This window comes from Mobula hypostoma, chromosome 13, assembly GCF_963921235.1.
Source record: "Mobula hypostoma chromosome 13, sMobHyp1.1, whole genome shotgun sequence".
Classification (NCBI taxonomy): Eukaryota; Metazoa; Chordata; class Chondrichthyes; order Myliobatiformes; family Myliobatidae; genus Mobula; species Mobula hypostoma.
The window spans coordinates 74026924-74041807 of record NC_086109.1 but is presented as its reverse complement, the minus strand read 5'-3'; the positions used below and the strand labels follow the sequence as shown (position 1 = coordinate 74041807).

The window sequence follows — 14884 nt, the reverse complement described above, 5'->3', positions numbered from 1 at the left end:
TTCATCAGCTTTAGCTCACTGCTTACTATACTTGCCCTGAGTTCAAGGTCTACTGCGGGATATGACCACATATGACACCTCAGTGAAATATTAAGTAGGTGCTGTATTACAGGAGTTATGCCTTTTAGGTATTAAATTTAGGTCCCATTAACATTTTAGATTAAAGTAAAAAGTCTCACAGTGTTTTTTTTAAACTAATTACAGGAGAATTTTTCTGGTATACCAACTGGCACTTATCCCTCAGCAAACACCACCAAATTCATTCAGATGATCATTTATCTTATTGGTATTTGCAGTTACAGTATGTGCTACATACAAACGTACTGGCATGTTTTCCTCACATTATAATACCAAGCAATGCACTTGAAAAGCAATTAATTTGCTACAATATACTTTGGGATCATTTGCAATTAAAGACAGACTCTCTATCATCTATGATTACTTCACATGTCTTTGTGGACTGGCAACATTTAAATAAATACATCATGCATCAATACTAATTTTGCTGAGAATAAACAGTATTTTAAAAATGGTACTGATATCAACCATTTACAGTAATTGTCATTAACTTTTGTTAACTTTGGCTCATTGGGTACTTGCAAATATTTACTTTTAAGCAACATGAGTAGAGAATTGGCTCTGATGATTTACTGCGTCTGATGACAGTGGCACGAACAGGGGAGTATAGTCCTGCCAATTAAAACGAGTATCGGGGAAATAACCACCATCTATTTCAGTGCATTTTTCCATGTAATGCAGGAGAAACAGTATCTACCTGTTTACCTAATCCATTCCCAGCATCCAGGGACCTTAATAGCCCTTCAAGGTAAAGCAGAAATTCACTTGCACTTTTCTCAATTTAATGCATATTGTTCAGTGATTGCAAGGTGGCCTGCTTTGTAGCTGGTTTGTATTCAATTCATAGGGCTGATCCTGAGCTTCCAGTTGTGTGCCACTTTAATTTTCCATCCCACTAGCTCTCGGGTCTCTCATCTTTCAGCTCTTACATTGTTCCAATAAAGCCTACAGTGCACTTGAAATATAGGTCTTCATCTTCTGTCTAAACACATGGTAGCCCTCAGGACATCATACCGAATTTGAATATTTCAGACAACCTGTTTGTGTCAGAATTTGCCATCCAGCACACGCGCAACTGCTTTTTTCCTCCCCAAATTTGCCACCGTGTTCTGCTGAGTTTTTCCGGCTCTCTTTTTCACGTGATGTTTCCAGCAGTTGATGCTTTCTGTATCTCAGAGCTGCAGTTTTCTTTTTTTTTTATTTTCTTCTATGGTTTGTCCTCAGTCACTGTACACTATTTAGATTTATTATCAAATTAATTGTGGTTAGCAAGTCTTCACCACCTTCTCTTACACAGCACCAGGGGTCTTTGTGTAACCTAGATTCTCCTGGTCTCCACCCTGTCACAGACATTCCTTTTGTTTTCTGTATCCTTGCCATTTGTCTCCAAGTTAAAACATGCTAATTTTCTCGCTTTTCCAACTTCTAATTGAAACTTGGCCTTTTCTCTTTACAGCTGATTCCTCATCCAAGTCTGTCATGTCTTTTTAAGACCTTCAGAGTCTATTATTTTTCATTGATGGGAAATGAAAGCAGGGAACGATGATGATAGGAACCATTGCAGAGTTAGTGTGGGGCTGAAATGATTGTTCCCTCTACAACCACCCACCCCCCCCAACATTTCTTTCTCTCTCTCTCTCTCACACACACACACACACACACACACACACACTCACTGATTAACCATATCTATATTCCTTTGTGATAAATTTGTTTGAGTTACTGGCATATGCTCACCATGGTTGTCATTGATTTTACAAGGACTAGATGGCATAAGCAATAAATTACTAGATCAGTAGACTGAGGAACTGATTAAGGAAAAGGCTATTTTGGACTTAATACTGTCTAACAAAAATTGATTCATTGCAAATCTTGTAAATGGGGCCCTTGAGGTGAAAGATCAGTCATAACCTTGAAGAATGACAAAGAAGGTGTGAAGGGCCAAGCAGATGACTCAGAGTTGTACAGTCATATAATACAGAAACAACTTTTCTTTCCGCCGCGTCTATGCTATCAATTACCCATTTATACTAATCCCAGTTACCAGCACTTTGACCATAGCCTTCTTTCTCTGAGCGTTTTAAGGTACTTCTTAAATGTTGTGATTTCATCTGCCCTCACTACCCACTGAGGCAATATGTTTCAGGTTCCAAAAATCCTGAAGTTGACAAAAAAATCTACCTGAGATCCCCTCTAAAGTTCTTACTCTTTATTCTAATCATCCGCATGTCCTCTAATTTTTGACACGTCTGTTATGGGGGAAAGCTTGTTCATGTCTTCCATAATTTCATGTACAGGTGGCCCCTGCTTTTCGAACGTTCGCTTTACGAAACCTCACTGTTACGAAAGACCTACATTAGTACCCTGTTTTCACTAACAGAAGGTGTTTTCACTGTTATGAAAAAATCTGCGCACGATAAAAGGCAGCGCACGCCCCGAGCAGCCGCTCTCCCCCGGATTCGGAACGATACTCTCACCGGCATTGCTTAAACACATGCCTGTGAGCAATTTGCAGCCATTTGCAAATGAGTTCTAAGGTATCGGAAAAGCCTGAAAGAGCTCGTAAGGGTGTTACGCTTAGCATAAAACTAGACATAATTAAGCATTTTGATCGTGATGAACGAAGTAAGGACTAAGTGAATTTGGCTTGTGGAAGTTGACGAAGATGATGTTGAAGAGGTTTTGGCATCCCATGATCAAGAACTGATAGATGAAGAGCTGATGCAGTTGGAAAAGGAAAGGATAACAGTCGAAACCGAATGAGTAATGATAAAGTACGACTTTAATTTTGATAGGGTATATCAGTTTAGGGGATATTTGCAGGATGGTTTGAGTGCTTACAAAGAGCTGTATGATAGAAAAATGCGCGAGCATTTCCACATCAGCCACAGCAGATGACGAACCTCGACCTTCAACATCGAGGCAGGCAGTCGTAGGAGAAGATGAGCTGCCTGCTCTAATGGAAACAGACGACGAGATGACACCCCAGTGTCCCACCACCCCAACACCCAGGCCGATTCGCGGAGAATGCAGCAGTAGCCGGGAGACACACAGCACATCTTTAAGATAAAAGCCGAAATAAACATGCTAATTAATCAGAGGCAACGCAATCAGCAATCGGCAATGATCTGGGCCGACAATTATGTGCCGGGCGGCACCTAATTAATTACCATGTTTATTTCGGCTTTTTTCTTAAAGATGTGCTGGATGCATCCCGGCTACCGCGGTACTGCTTCGCGGCAATGTATCGCTCGGAGGCCTGGAGAGTGGGGACCACTGCACCCCCCAAACTCCGACAAATCTAACACACCACCATCAGTGTGCTCTGTGCTTTCCCAATTCCGGTAAGTGATACTACACTGTACGTACATTATTTCTACTTTATATTGGCTGTGTATTTTTACATGTTATTTGGTATGATTTGGCAGCTTCATAGCTTAAAGGTTACTGGAGAGCGCTTGCGCTGTGTTTTTGCCGACGGCGCTTGCGTGAGATTTTTGCTATGGAGAACAGTTCAAGCAATGATTGTGGAAAAGTATTTCTACTTTATATAAGCTGTGTATTTATCATATCATTCCTGCTTTTACTATATGTTACAGTTATTTTAGGTTTTATGTGTTATCTGGCATGATTTGGTAGGTTATTTTTGGGTCTGCGAATGCTCACAAAATTTTCCCATATAAATAAATGGTAATTGCTTCTTCGCTTTACGACATTCCGGCTTACGAACCATTTCATAGGAACGCTCTACCTTCAGATGGTGGGGGAAACCTGTACCTCAATCAGACCTCTTCCACTACGAGGAAATAAAATCCTGTGTCTCCTCCATTCCAGGTAGCACCTAGGACGTCCTCTCTTATTACTGCAATAATGTACAGGCAGTCCCTGAGTTACGAAAGTCTGACTTACGAACAACTCGTACTTACGAACAGAGGAAGGAGAATACGTCCGCCATTTTAAGTCGGATCATGACACCGTCCGCCATTTTAAGTCGTTGCCATTAACACTGTATTGAGTGTGTAACTTTGCATTTGGCTTAAATTTTTCTTAGCAAGATTCACCCTGACCCCCTCCCCCACCACTTTTCCAGTCAGCACCGCCCCCACTTGTCCCATTTAACCCATCTCAGTGCGGGTGGACTTTAGGACCTGGCAGAGCTCAGGTCAGGACCTGCCGCCCGCGGCTGCTGCTGAATCTGCAGTGTTTCTGTTCCGTTGACGGAAAACGATCACAATTGAAAATAAAGTGGAAATAATAAAGCGATCGGAAAAAGGTGAAACGCCATCGGTCATTGGAAAAGCATTAAGCTACAGTCGGTCAACAATCGGAACAATTTTAAAGGATGAAGGATAAAGTGAGAATAATGGAGCATGTGAAAGGCCCTGCCCCAATGAAAGCTACAATTATTACTAAGTAACGCACTGATTTAATTATTGAAATACATATGTTTCTTTAGTGTTTTATATGCACAGAAAGGTAAAATATATACTAAGACAAATGTTTGACTAACTGACGCTAAATAATACCGGATGTACCTGTTCCGACTTACGCACAAATCCGACTTAAAGACGGACTCAGGAATGGAACTCGTTCGTAACCCAGGGACTGCCTGTACTTAATCAATATTGCAAGGGCACTTTTTTTGGTTTATTTTCACACACACACACACACCTGACACAGTTTCAGATCTGATATTTTAGAATGATGCGTTGCCAGCTTTTCCCTTTCAAACATGGCTTTGTGATGACTACAATATCATATTCCCATATTGAACAATGCTCTGTAATCTGCTTTACCACTCAAAAATCTTTGAATCGAAATAAATGAAATTTATTCTTTCCTTTCTCCCATATACCTTATGCTCATTTCTGCTCTGTCTACCGGACTGATATAGTTTCCTTTTGATCTTTGACTGCGTCACCCTTCTGTACCCCATTCCACTGCTAAATTAGTTCAAATTCTCCCCAGGAGAACTGGAAAACCTTTCCACAAGGATACTACTCTCACTTTAATTCAGATGCAATCAATCAGCTTGTACAGACCCCACCTTCCCAAAAGCAGACCCTCCCAGATATCTCAAGCCCTCCCATCAATATCATTCCTCTAGCCACATATTCATCACACCGATTCCAGCTTCTATTACTTCTTATGCTTTTATGTAGCACTTAATCAAATGCTACATTGATGTCCTCAGTAGATCTCTGAATTTCATCTCACCTTCAAGGCTGAAATGAAATGCAGTACCACTACATCACTGTAAGGTAGCATGTGAACAATGGAGACACAAGATACTAGAATCTAGAGTAACACACAAAATGCTGGACGAACTGAGTGAATCAGGCAGCATTACCTGGAAGAGGCTTGACCCAAAACATCGACTGCCCATTTCCTTCCACACATGCTACCTGACCTGCTGAATTCCCCCAGTGCTTTGAATGTGCAAACAATTCTCATTAGGGATTTGCACCTTAAATTGCTTCCTTGTTTCTTCCACTGTTTTAACCGTTTCTCCTCTGACTAAGGTCCTTATTTACTACTACGTTATCTTCTTAAAATCAATTTTGCCACTCACTCTTCCTCTCTTATTGGTCTTTCCTTAAATGGTAGTCCAGAATATTTAGCTCAGAATCATGCCTAAATTGTTTCCTGAATGCTAATTGTTACCACATAACTTACAATCTATCCTAATACAATTGCTTTATTTCTTGGGTTGTGTGAACTCATGTTCCGAACTCCTTGTTAACTTCCCATCTTGCCACCTGCCCTCAAAGTATATATTTCAAGATTTGGCTTGTCAACTTCCTTATTGATATTCTGAGTAATTCCATGTATGCTTTTCCCTGTATCCTTTGTTTCAACTAGCCCTGCACTTTTTAAAAAACATATTACTTCCTATAACCTTTTTAGTTCTGGAAGTATTGATATTATTTTTATCCCCTTTCTTGACCATTTCTTATCTTTTAGTTCAGTCCAGTAATTTCATACCATACACACTACTTACATGTCAAGTCTTTTCTGCGACCATTTTGAAAGAAATTGGTAATATAGCAAATTAGTTTCACTTACTCATTCTCTGGTCTGAAATAAATTTAAGCATGCTGTAACATACACAAAATGCTGGAGGAAACCAGCAGATCAGGCAATATCAATGGAAAGGAATAGTCGGCGTTTGGGCCGAGACCCTTCAACAGGACTGGTTCTGACCCAGATCCAAACCTGATGAAGGGACTCGACTCAAAATATTGACTCTTTATTCCTTTCCATAGGTGCTACCTGACCTGCTGAGTTCCTTCAGCATTTTGTGTGTATTATTCTGGATTTCTAGCATCTACAGAATCTTGTGTTAACCAAGCTGTTATTGAATGCACATGGATCACTGGGGCAAGTCATAAAGATGAATAATTCAAATCATTTATTTTAATTTAAAACACTTTCATTATTTAGCACTGTAATACTAAAGATTATAGAATACAATGCTGCAGACAGCTATGGTAAAGTTGTTACTCAAGGTTTATCAACAAACTGTACAGAGCACAAAAATGCATTATTATATGATGCTGAAGTTGTGGATGCTGTTTAAGCATGTGGCAAAATAGCAAAACCATCCTATTGCAATGATATGTGAGACAGCAAAATAAATTTTAAAAGTTGTCAATAGTTTGTTCAAAATTCATTCACATACCAATTAAGTTGACTCGACCAGGAGCTCGTGCATAAAATGCAGGTGGCATGCCATATTTTGAAATAAAGGCTTCCTTTAATTTTGTAAACCTGACAAAAGTAATAACAGAACATAAATATTTTTTGCAATGGTTGGGAGGCAGAAAAAAACATATTAAATTATGAGTAAAATAGAAAAACAAATATCGCAGTAAATAAATGCAGCAAACTTCTAGGTAAAGAGACAAAGAAATTCTCCAATGAAACAGAAAATGCTGAAAAGGAACAGCAGGGCAGGCATCATCAGTGTAAAGAAAAACAGTTTATATTTAAGGAGCAGGACCTTTCATCAGAACTGGGAAAGAAAGAAACATGTTACACCAGACAGCAGAGAAGGTGGGATAGGAGAATAGATGGAATAATGGGAATTTCCCATTAGGATGCCAGATACTTTAATTCACCATCCCACTCCCATTCTGATCTCTGTCTTGGATCTCCTGCACTGTTAAAAGAAAGTCGACTGCAGGCTTGGGGAATAATACCACTTCATTTGTCTGGGCATATTTTAGCTCACATGACTCAATATAGAATTCTCCAAGTTTAAATCATTATTTTTTTAAATTTCTGTATTAGCATTACCCTTGTTGTTTTACCTGCCATCTCCTCTCCTTTTTATTGTGCAGTGTCTAGCCAGTTATACATATCAGACTACACAAAATCTTCATTACACCAATAAAGCAGCCTAAATGACATTTTTCTACCATATCAGAGAAACTCCCTCTGTTACATCCATTGCCCTGTGATGGATATTGTCAGGACCGGGGGTGGGGGGCATCATTTCGCCAAGCTCAGCTTTCTAATATAGCGGCTGACACTTCTAGAAATCAAACAGTTGTTTTTGACTAAGTTAAACTTCCAACCAATCCTCTTCGTTCAGCTTCTTGTTCCCTCCCCCTTCTCTTTATACCTGATACCTTCCTTCTCCGTTCTCAGTCATGATGCATGGTCCCATACTGAAACACTGGCAGTTCCATCCTCCCACCACCTAAATGCTGCTTCATCCACAGAGTCCCTCCAGAAGATCATTCCTCCAGGTTCAAGCACCTGCAGTCTCTCGTGCCTCCATAAAACATTAGCAGTTTCTCTTTTCCACAGATGCTGCCTATTCTGCTCGGCTTTTCCATTATTTTCTGTCTTCTTTAGATATCTAGCATCCGTGTTTTTTTTTTATTTTTAAGGAAATCTCCCTTTAAAAAAAATCTCTTAGATATTAGTTTCTAGATATAAGATTTTAAAAATGAATGCTTGGATAATTTACCTCATTATCTAAGCATTCATTTTATAAACTTACACCTAGAAACTAGTTTGCAAAGTTTTCTGTGATAAAAATTATTGCAACTATTATTTCTATTATAATAGATCTACCAAAATAGCTGGCACGAAGACAAAATTGCACAAGTTTGGTGAGACTCCCTAAAATATATGTAAATTAAATGGAATTTCGAGACTCCAATGAGAAGATCTCTTGCATTTGGCTGTGAATGAGAAAAATCTAAAGGAATACACCAATGGTAAATTTTCAATATTCTCAATAAAGTGGGAAGTTTATGATTCTGGCAGCGACAACATTTATGTGGAATTATTTAGCAGGTTATTCATCCTGAAAGTTGAAGAAATGTGCAACTTGCTACCATGATGATTAAGTTAAATGAATTACATTGAATAAATTAAGGAGAGGCTATGTAAAGAAAGAGAAAGGAATTTAAGAATGTCCAGAAAAGGCAAGATTATGAAGGGATTGAAGAGCATTATGTAGAACGGGGTGCCCAACCTGGGGTCCATTGACTCTTTGCTTAATGGTATTGGTTCATGGCATAAAAAAAGGTTGGGGACCCCTGACTTATGGAAGATAAACAATAGTCTACATTGTTGGTCCCAATTACCTATTTCTATGCTGTAAAAACTATGTAATTCTGCATTTTATTTTCTGTTATGAGATAATAAGATGAAATTGGAGTTAGTAGGTAAATATAGACTAATCTCTGAGAACGGTGTTGGTCTTCCCTTTGTTGCACCTATTGCCCTCCCCCATCTTTGTACGACCTAGATTGGCTGCTTTTTAAAAAATTATTAACAGAAATTGGCTGCACAAAGTTTTCTTATACATTCACCCCTCAGTAGAAATGCATTAAATTCATCTCAAAACTGTGCAAATCCCTTTGCATTAACCAAACTGAATAAACAAATAATTAATCCAAAAATTAAGCATACAATACGAATATGGTTTCAATTTCACAAATTTTTTGGATTGAACGAATTTATTTTATCTAGTCCTATTATATCTAATCTTTTCTTGCAACTTTCTAGAATTGATCAAGCTTTTTCCTTATGGAAAATGAGGGGAATAGCATGCTTTCGTGATTTATCCATAGATAATTGTTTCATGTCGTTTGAACAATTATCTAATAAATACAAGTTGCCTAGTTTGCAGTTTTTCAGATACCTGCAGATTAGAAGTTTTTTGAATGTTATTTTACCTAATTTTCCAATATTTCATCCAACTAATATTACAGAAAAAATTTTAGGTTTAAATCCCTATCAGAAGCGCTTAATAGCAGTTTTGTATGATTCAATTACGAAAATACATCTAGGTACATCTGATAAAATAAAAAATGAATGGGAAAGAGAACTTCAGGTACCTTTACCTATAGAGAAATGGGAGAAAGTTCTTCAACTAGTTAATACTTCCTCAATGTGTGCTAGACATACACTGATACAATTTAAAATAGTCCATAGGGCTCATATGTCTAAGGATAAACTAGCTTGTTTTTACCGACATATAAATCCTGTGTGTGACAGATGTAACTCTGAGGTGGCCTCTCTGACACATATGTTTTGGTCTTGCCCTCTTTTAGATAAATATTGGAAAGATATTTTTGATATTATTTCAACAGCTTTGCATATTAATTTAAAACCTCACCTTATTACTACAATTTTTTGGATTACCAGTGACAGATGTTGGTCATTTATCCGTTTCAGCTTGCCATTTGATTGCATTTGTTACACTAATAGCTAAAAGATCCATCTTACTTAAACGGAAAGATTCTGATCCTCCTACTACTTTTCAATGGTTTTCTCAAACTATATTATGTGTAAACCTGGAAAAAAAATTAGGAGTGGTATGGTTGATTCTTCAGTTAAATTTGAAGAAACCTGGAGACCGTTTATTCAACATTTTCATATGATGTAAGTTGTCCCTTTCAGAACCCTTTTTTTAAAATAATCTTTTGTTTATCTATAGAGGAGCAGAGTTAATGACAAATAATGTTCTTATCCGAGGGAACAGGACATCCCAGTCTTTGCTTTGTTTTGTTTTTTATATTAGGGGGTTCTCTATAAAACTCTTTTTCATGTTCAATTACTCAGAGATTGGGAGGCCTGAATTATATATTTTACTTGAATTATGTTTGTATATGTTAACCATTATCAATGTTACACCGATCTCTTTGTATCATTTGTATTGTTATGTATATTAATCTGAAATTTAATAAAAAGTTTGAAAAACAAAGAAAACTGAGAAACATCACTCACTGTTCTCCAGTTGTTTGGGATCGAACTAGTGGCTAAATAGGATAGAGATTCTGCAAAGGCCCCAGCAGTCATCTCTCTAGCCTTCCTCAAAGACATGGAATAGATCCATCAGGCCCCACTATTATGTTCTTTAAGAGCAGCAACATCTCTTCCTCCCCGATATTCTCATACCCTAAATTATCAGCACACCCTTTCCTGATCTCACTATCCTCCATTTCCTTGGTTAAGGAAGATGGCAGTGTGTCCAGTCACAGCAGCCACTCTGGCTTCAACTAATGGTATAATTGTCGGTCCTTTATGTTTTTCTTACGATTGCAAGGCACTGCTGGACATTAAGAACACCAAGTACTACAAATCCACCTCACTAGTAAGTTTTTGGATAGCAGTTGAGCTCTGGAGGCTGTTGCGCACTGCTTTGTCGCCTGCCACACAGGGGAAACGCCGTCAGAAACGGTGTGCAAGGAAACAGAAGCATGGAAAGCATGCTGGTACTCAAGCACAACCGAAGGTGAAACTCTGCAGACCAGCTCTCCTGTTGACTCTGCTTTCAAACATTTGATCATTAAAAAGTAGATACCTGCATCTGAGATTGAATCAGTGTGAGAATAAGGACAACTGCATGCTCATCCTGACCGACAGCACCCATGAAGCGGTCAGGCAGCTAGAGGGTTTCACTTCTTTTCGGACCAACAGAATTCCCACAATCTCTGCCAAGACACACGGTGGAAGGGTATGCATTTTACATTAATAAGAACTGGCGTATGAATGCTTCAGTAGTGAAGACCCACTGTTTGCCAATGGTAGAGTTCCAGAGGTAAAGGGAGATAAAGACCTGTCCAGAAGGAGCAACATCAGCACTACAGGACTGTTTTGAAAACACAGACTGGAACATTGTCAGGGAGGCACATTAACATCAATGAATATGCAAGGTCTGAGACTGGTTACTTAGAGATGTGTATTGAAGATGTCGCCATTACTGAACACATCTATGTGTGGGGAAATTAGAAGCTCTAGCTGACAGCAGAGGTCCAGACATGGCTGAGAAATCTGGATGCTGCCTTCAGAACAGGAGATAAGATAGTTCTCAGGTCAGCATGAGTGTGCTTTCTCACGCCACCAGGAAGGAAAGTTGCAATATTCACAGAGAATATACAGCCATTTCTGTGAAACCAGAGACATGAGGCACACTAGCAGGATATTCACACCATAACGGACTACTACTTCACCCTGTGCAGCAACAACAGCAATGCTTCTCTTCCTGACTTCCTGATAGTCTGAATCACCACCATCCCTCTGAGGAGCAGGCACCCTGTCTGGCTGCAGCTAATATGAAGAAGACCCTAGCCAGGTTCAACCCACTAAAGCTGCAGGACCTGATAACATACCTTGTTGTTTCCTGAAGAACTGTACAGCCCAGTTAACAGAGGTTCAAAGAGACATCTTCAACATCTCTCTGGAACAGTCCACTATCCCGTCGGGCCTCAAGGCAGGCACCATCATCTTGCTGTCCAAGAGGATGACAATAACCTGCCTCAATGTCAGTCTAGTAGCACTGACCTCAATGATAATGAAGTGCTTTGAGCAGCTAGTTCCATTAAATTCCATTTTTCTGCTATATTGAACTGAATTGAGTTGACTTTATTACTTACATCCTTCATATACATGAGTAAAAATCTTTACGTCTCTGTCTAAATGTGCAATGTACAATTTATAGTAATACATAATAAATAGTATGGACAATAGGGTAGTCAATAAACACAGAAATGTAGTTGTGTCAGCATGAGTTAAGCAGTCTGATGGCCTGGTGGAAGAAGCTATCCCGGAGCCTGTTGGTCCTGGATATTATGCTACGGTACCGATTCCCAGATGGTAGCAGTTTGTGGTTGGGGTGACTCGGGTCCCTAATAATCCTTCAGGCCCTTTTTTTTTTTAGACACCTGTCTTTGAAAATGTCCTGAATAGTGGGATGTTCACATCTACAGATACCCTGGGCGTCTGCACCACTCTCTCCATTCCTCCTGTAGTCCACAACCAGCTCGTTTGTTTTTGCGACATTGAGGGGAAGGTTGCTTTCTTGACACTACTGTGTCAGTGTAGTGACTTCTTCTCTGTAGGCTGCCTTAGTACTATTTGAGATTAGACCAGGCAGTGTGGTGTCGTCAACAAATTTACTTAGCAGATTGGAGCTGTGGGTAGCGACACAGTCATGGCTATACAGAGAGTAAAGGAGGGGGCTTAGTACACAGCCCTGAGGGGCACCTGTGTTGAGGGTCAGAGGGGTAGAGGTGAGGGAGCCCACTCTTACCACCTGCTGGTGAAGTGACAAGAAGTCCAGGATCCAGCTACGCCAAGGCAGGGTGTAGACATGGTGAATCTACCCAGTTCACTTATCACTCTAATCATCCACTGATGATGCCATACTCACTCCATCCTGTCCCACTTGAAAAACGGTGCCTTATATGCCAGAATGCGGTTTGTGGAGTGGAGCACCAACATAGAGGCTGTATACAAGAAGAGCCAGAGTTGCCTCTACTTCCTGAGAAGACTGAGGTCCTTTGAAGTATGCAGGCTTCTCCTTTACATGTTCTACTAGCCTGCTGTCGCCAGTACAATCTTCTATGTGGTGGTCTACTGGGACAATGGTGTCAACACGGGTGATGCCAACAGGCTCAATAAACTGATTAGAAAGGCTGGCTCTGTTATAGGAGTCAAACTGGACACACTAGAGGCTGTGGTAGAACAAAGGACCCTATGGAAAATCCTGGCAATCCTGGACAATGTTTCTCACCCTCGGTATGCCTCCTTAGCTGAACAGAGAAGCAGTCTTAGTAATAGACAACCGCACTGCTCCAAAGAGTGCTATGAAAGGTCCATTAGGCTCTATAATGAGTTAACCTATAGCCAGGGAAATGATGAACCCCTCCTGTTAGATTGTTTGTGGTAACTTAATTTTTTTTAATTGTTTCTACTTCTCTTCTGTGCACTTGTAATGCTACTGTGACATTGTAATTTCCTTTGGACTAATATAGTATCTATCTATCTCAGTTTGGCAGTTAATATGATTATCCCTCAGTAGTTGGTGGGCAAACTTCCCTTGCTGGGTTTCAACACCTCTCTCTGTAACTGGATCCTGGAATTCTTGACAGAAAGGCCACAGTCTGTCCCTGCCAGCAGGAATATCTCTAGCTCCATCATGCTGACCACCAGTGCACCCCAGAGCTGTGTGCTCAGCCTGCTGCCGTTCATGCTGCTGACACATGACTGCACTGCCTGATCCAGGTCAAATTGAATCAATTTTGCTGATGACACAATAGTAGTTGATGTGATCAACAGTGACGATTAGACAGCAAACAGGGAGAAGGTAGAGCATGCTGGTAGAATGGTACGAGCACAATAACTTGAGTCTCAAGATGGACCTAGACCAAAGGGAAGTTGTGGACTTTAGGAAGCTGCAGGCTGACCACTCATCACTATACATAGACAATTCCTCCATGAAGAGAGTTAGGAGCACCAAGTCTCCGGGAGTGCATATACAGTGCCTAATTCACCCCATTTGGAATTTTTCATGTTTTATTGTTTTACAACATTGAATCACAGTGGATTTAATTTGGCTTTTTTAAAATAAAACACAAAATATTTGGTTACATTAGTATTCACCACCCCATTAATATGTCACATCAAATCATCACTGGTGCAGCCAAATGGTTTTTGAAGTCACATAATTAGTTAAATGGAGATCACCGTGTGCAGTCAAGGTGTTTCAACTGATTGTAGTAAAAATACACCTGTATCTGGAAGGTCCAACTGCTGGTGAGTTAGTATCCTGGCAAAAACTACACCATGAAGACAAAAGAACACTCCAAGCAACTCAGCAAAAAGTTCACTGAAGAGCTCAAGTCAGGAGAGGATACAAGAACATTTCCAAGTCACTGAATATCCCTTGGGTACAGTTCAATCAGTCATCAAGAAATGGAAAGAATATGGCACAGCTGTAAATCTGTCCAGAGCAGGCTGTCCTGTGCAGAAATGGGAGAGAATGCATGTATAACAAGTATTGACCGGGTGCTTCACCAGTTGCAGCTTTATGGGAGAGTGGCAAAGAGAAAGCCACTGTTGAAAATAAACTCACATGAAATCTTGGCTAGAGTTTGCCAGGAGGCATGTGGGAGACTCTGAAGTCAGCTGGAAGAAAGTTCTATGGTCTGATGAAACCAAAATTGAGCTTTTTGGCCTTCAGACCAAACGTTATGCTTGTCATAAACCAAACACCGTATGTCATCAAAAACACACCATCCCTACAGTGAAGCATGGTGGTGGCTGCATCATGCTAAGGGGATGCTTCACTGCAGCAAGCCCTGGAAGGCTTGTGCAGGAAGAGGGGAAAATGAATGCAGCAAAATACGGGAAAATCCTGGAGGAAAACCTGATACAGTCTGCAAGAGAACTGAAACTTGGGAGAAGATTTGTTTCCCAGCAAGAGAATGACCCCAACCATAAAGCCAAAGCTACCACAGGAATGGCTAAAAAACAACAAAGTTAATGTCCTGGAGTGGCC

General features: G+C 40.0%; 1 protein-coding gene across 1 annotated transcript in view; it reads right to left on the bottom strand.

Moving 5' to 3' along the window:
• Nucleotides 1-14884, bottom strand: part of galk2 (galactokinase 2) — a 120200-nt gene that overhangs the window by 97417 nt on the left and 7899 nt on the right. Inside the window, exon 2 of the mRNA XM_063065947.1 lies at nt 6761-6849. Coding sequence (XP_062922017.1) covers nt 6761-6849 — 89 coding nt within the window. The remainder of the gene's footprint in view (nt 1-6760; nt 6850-14884) is intronic.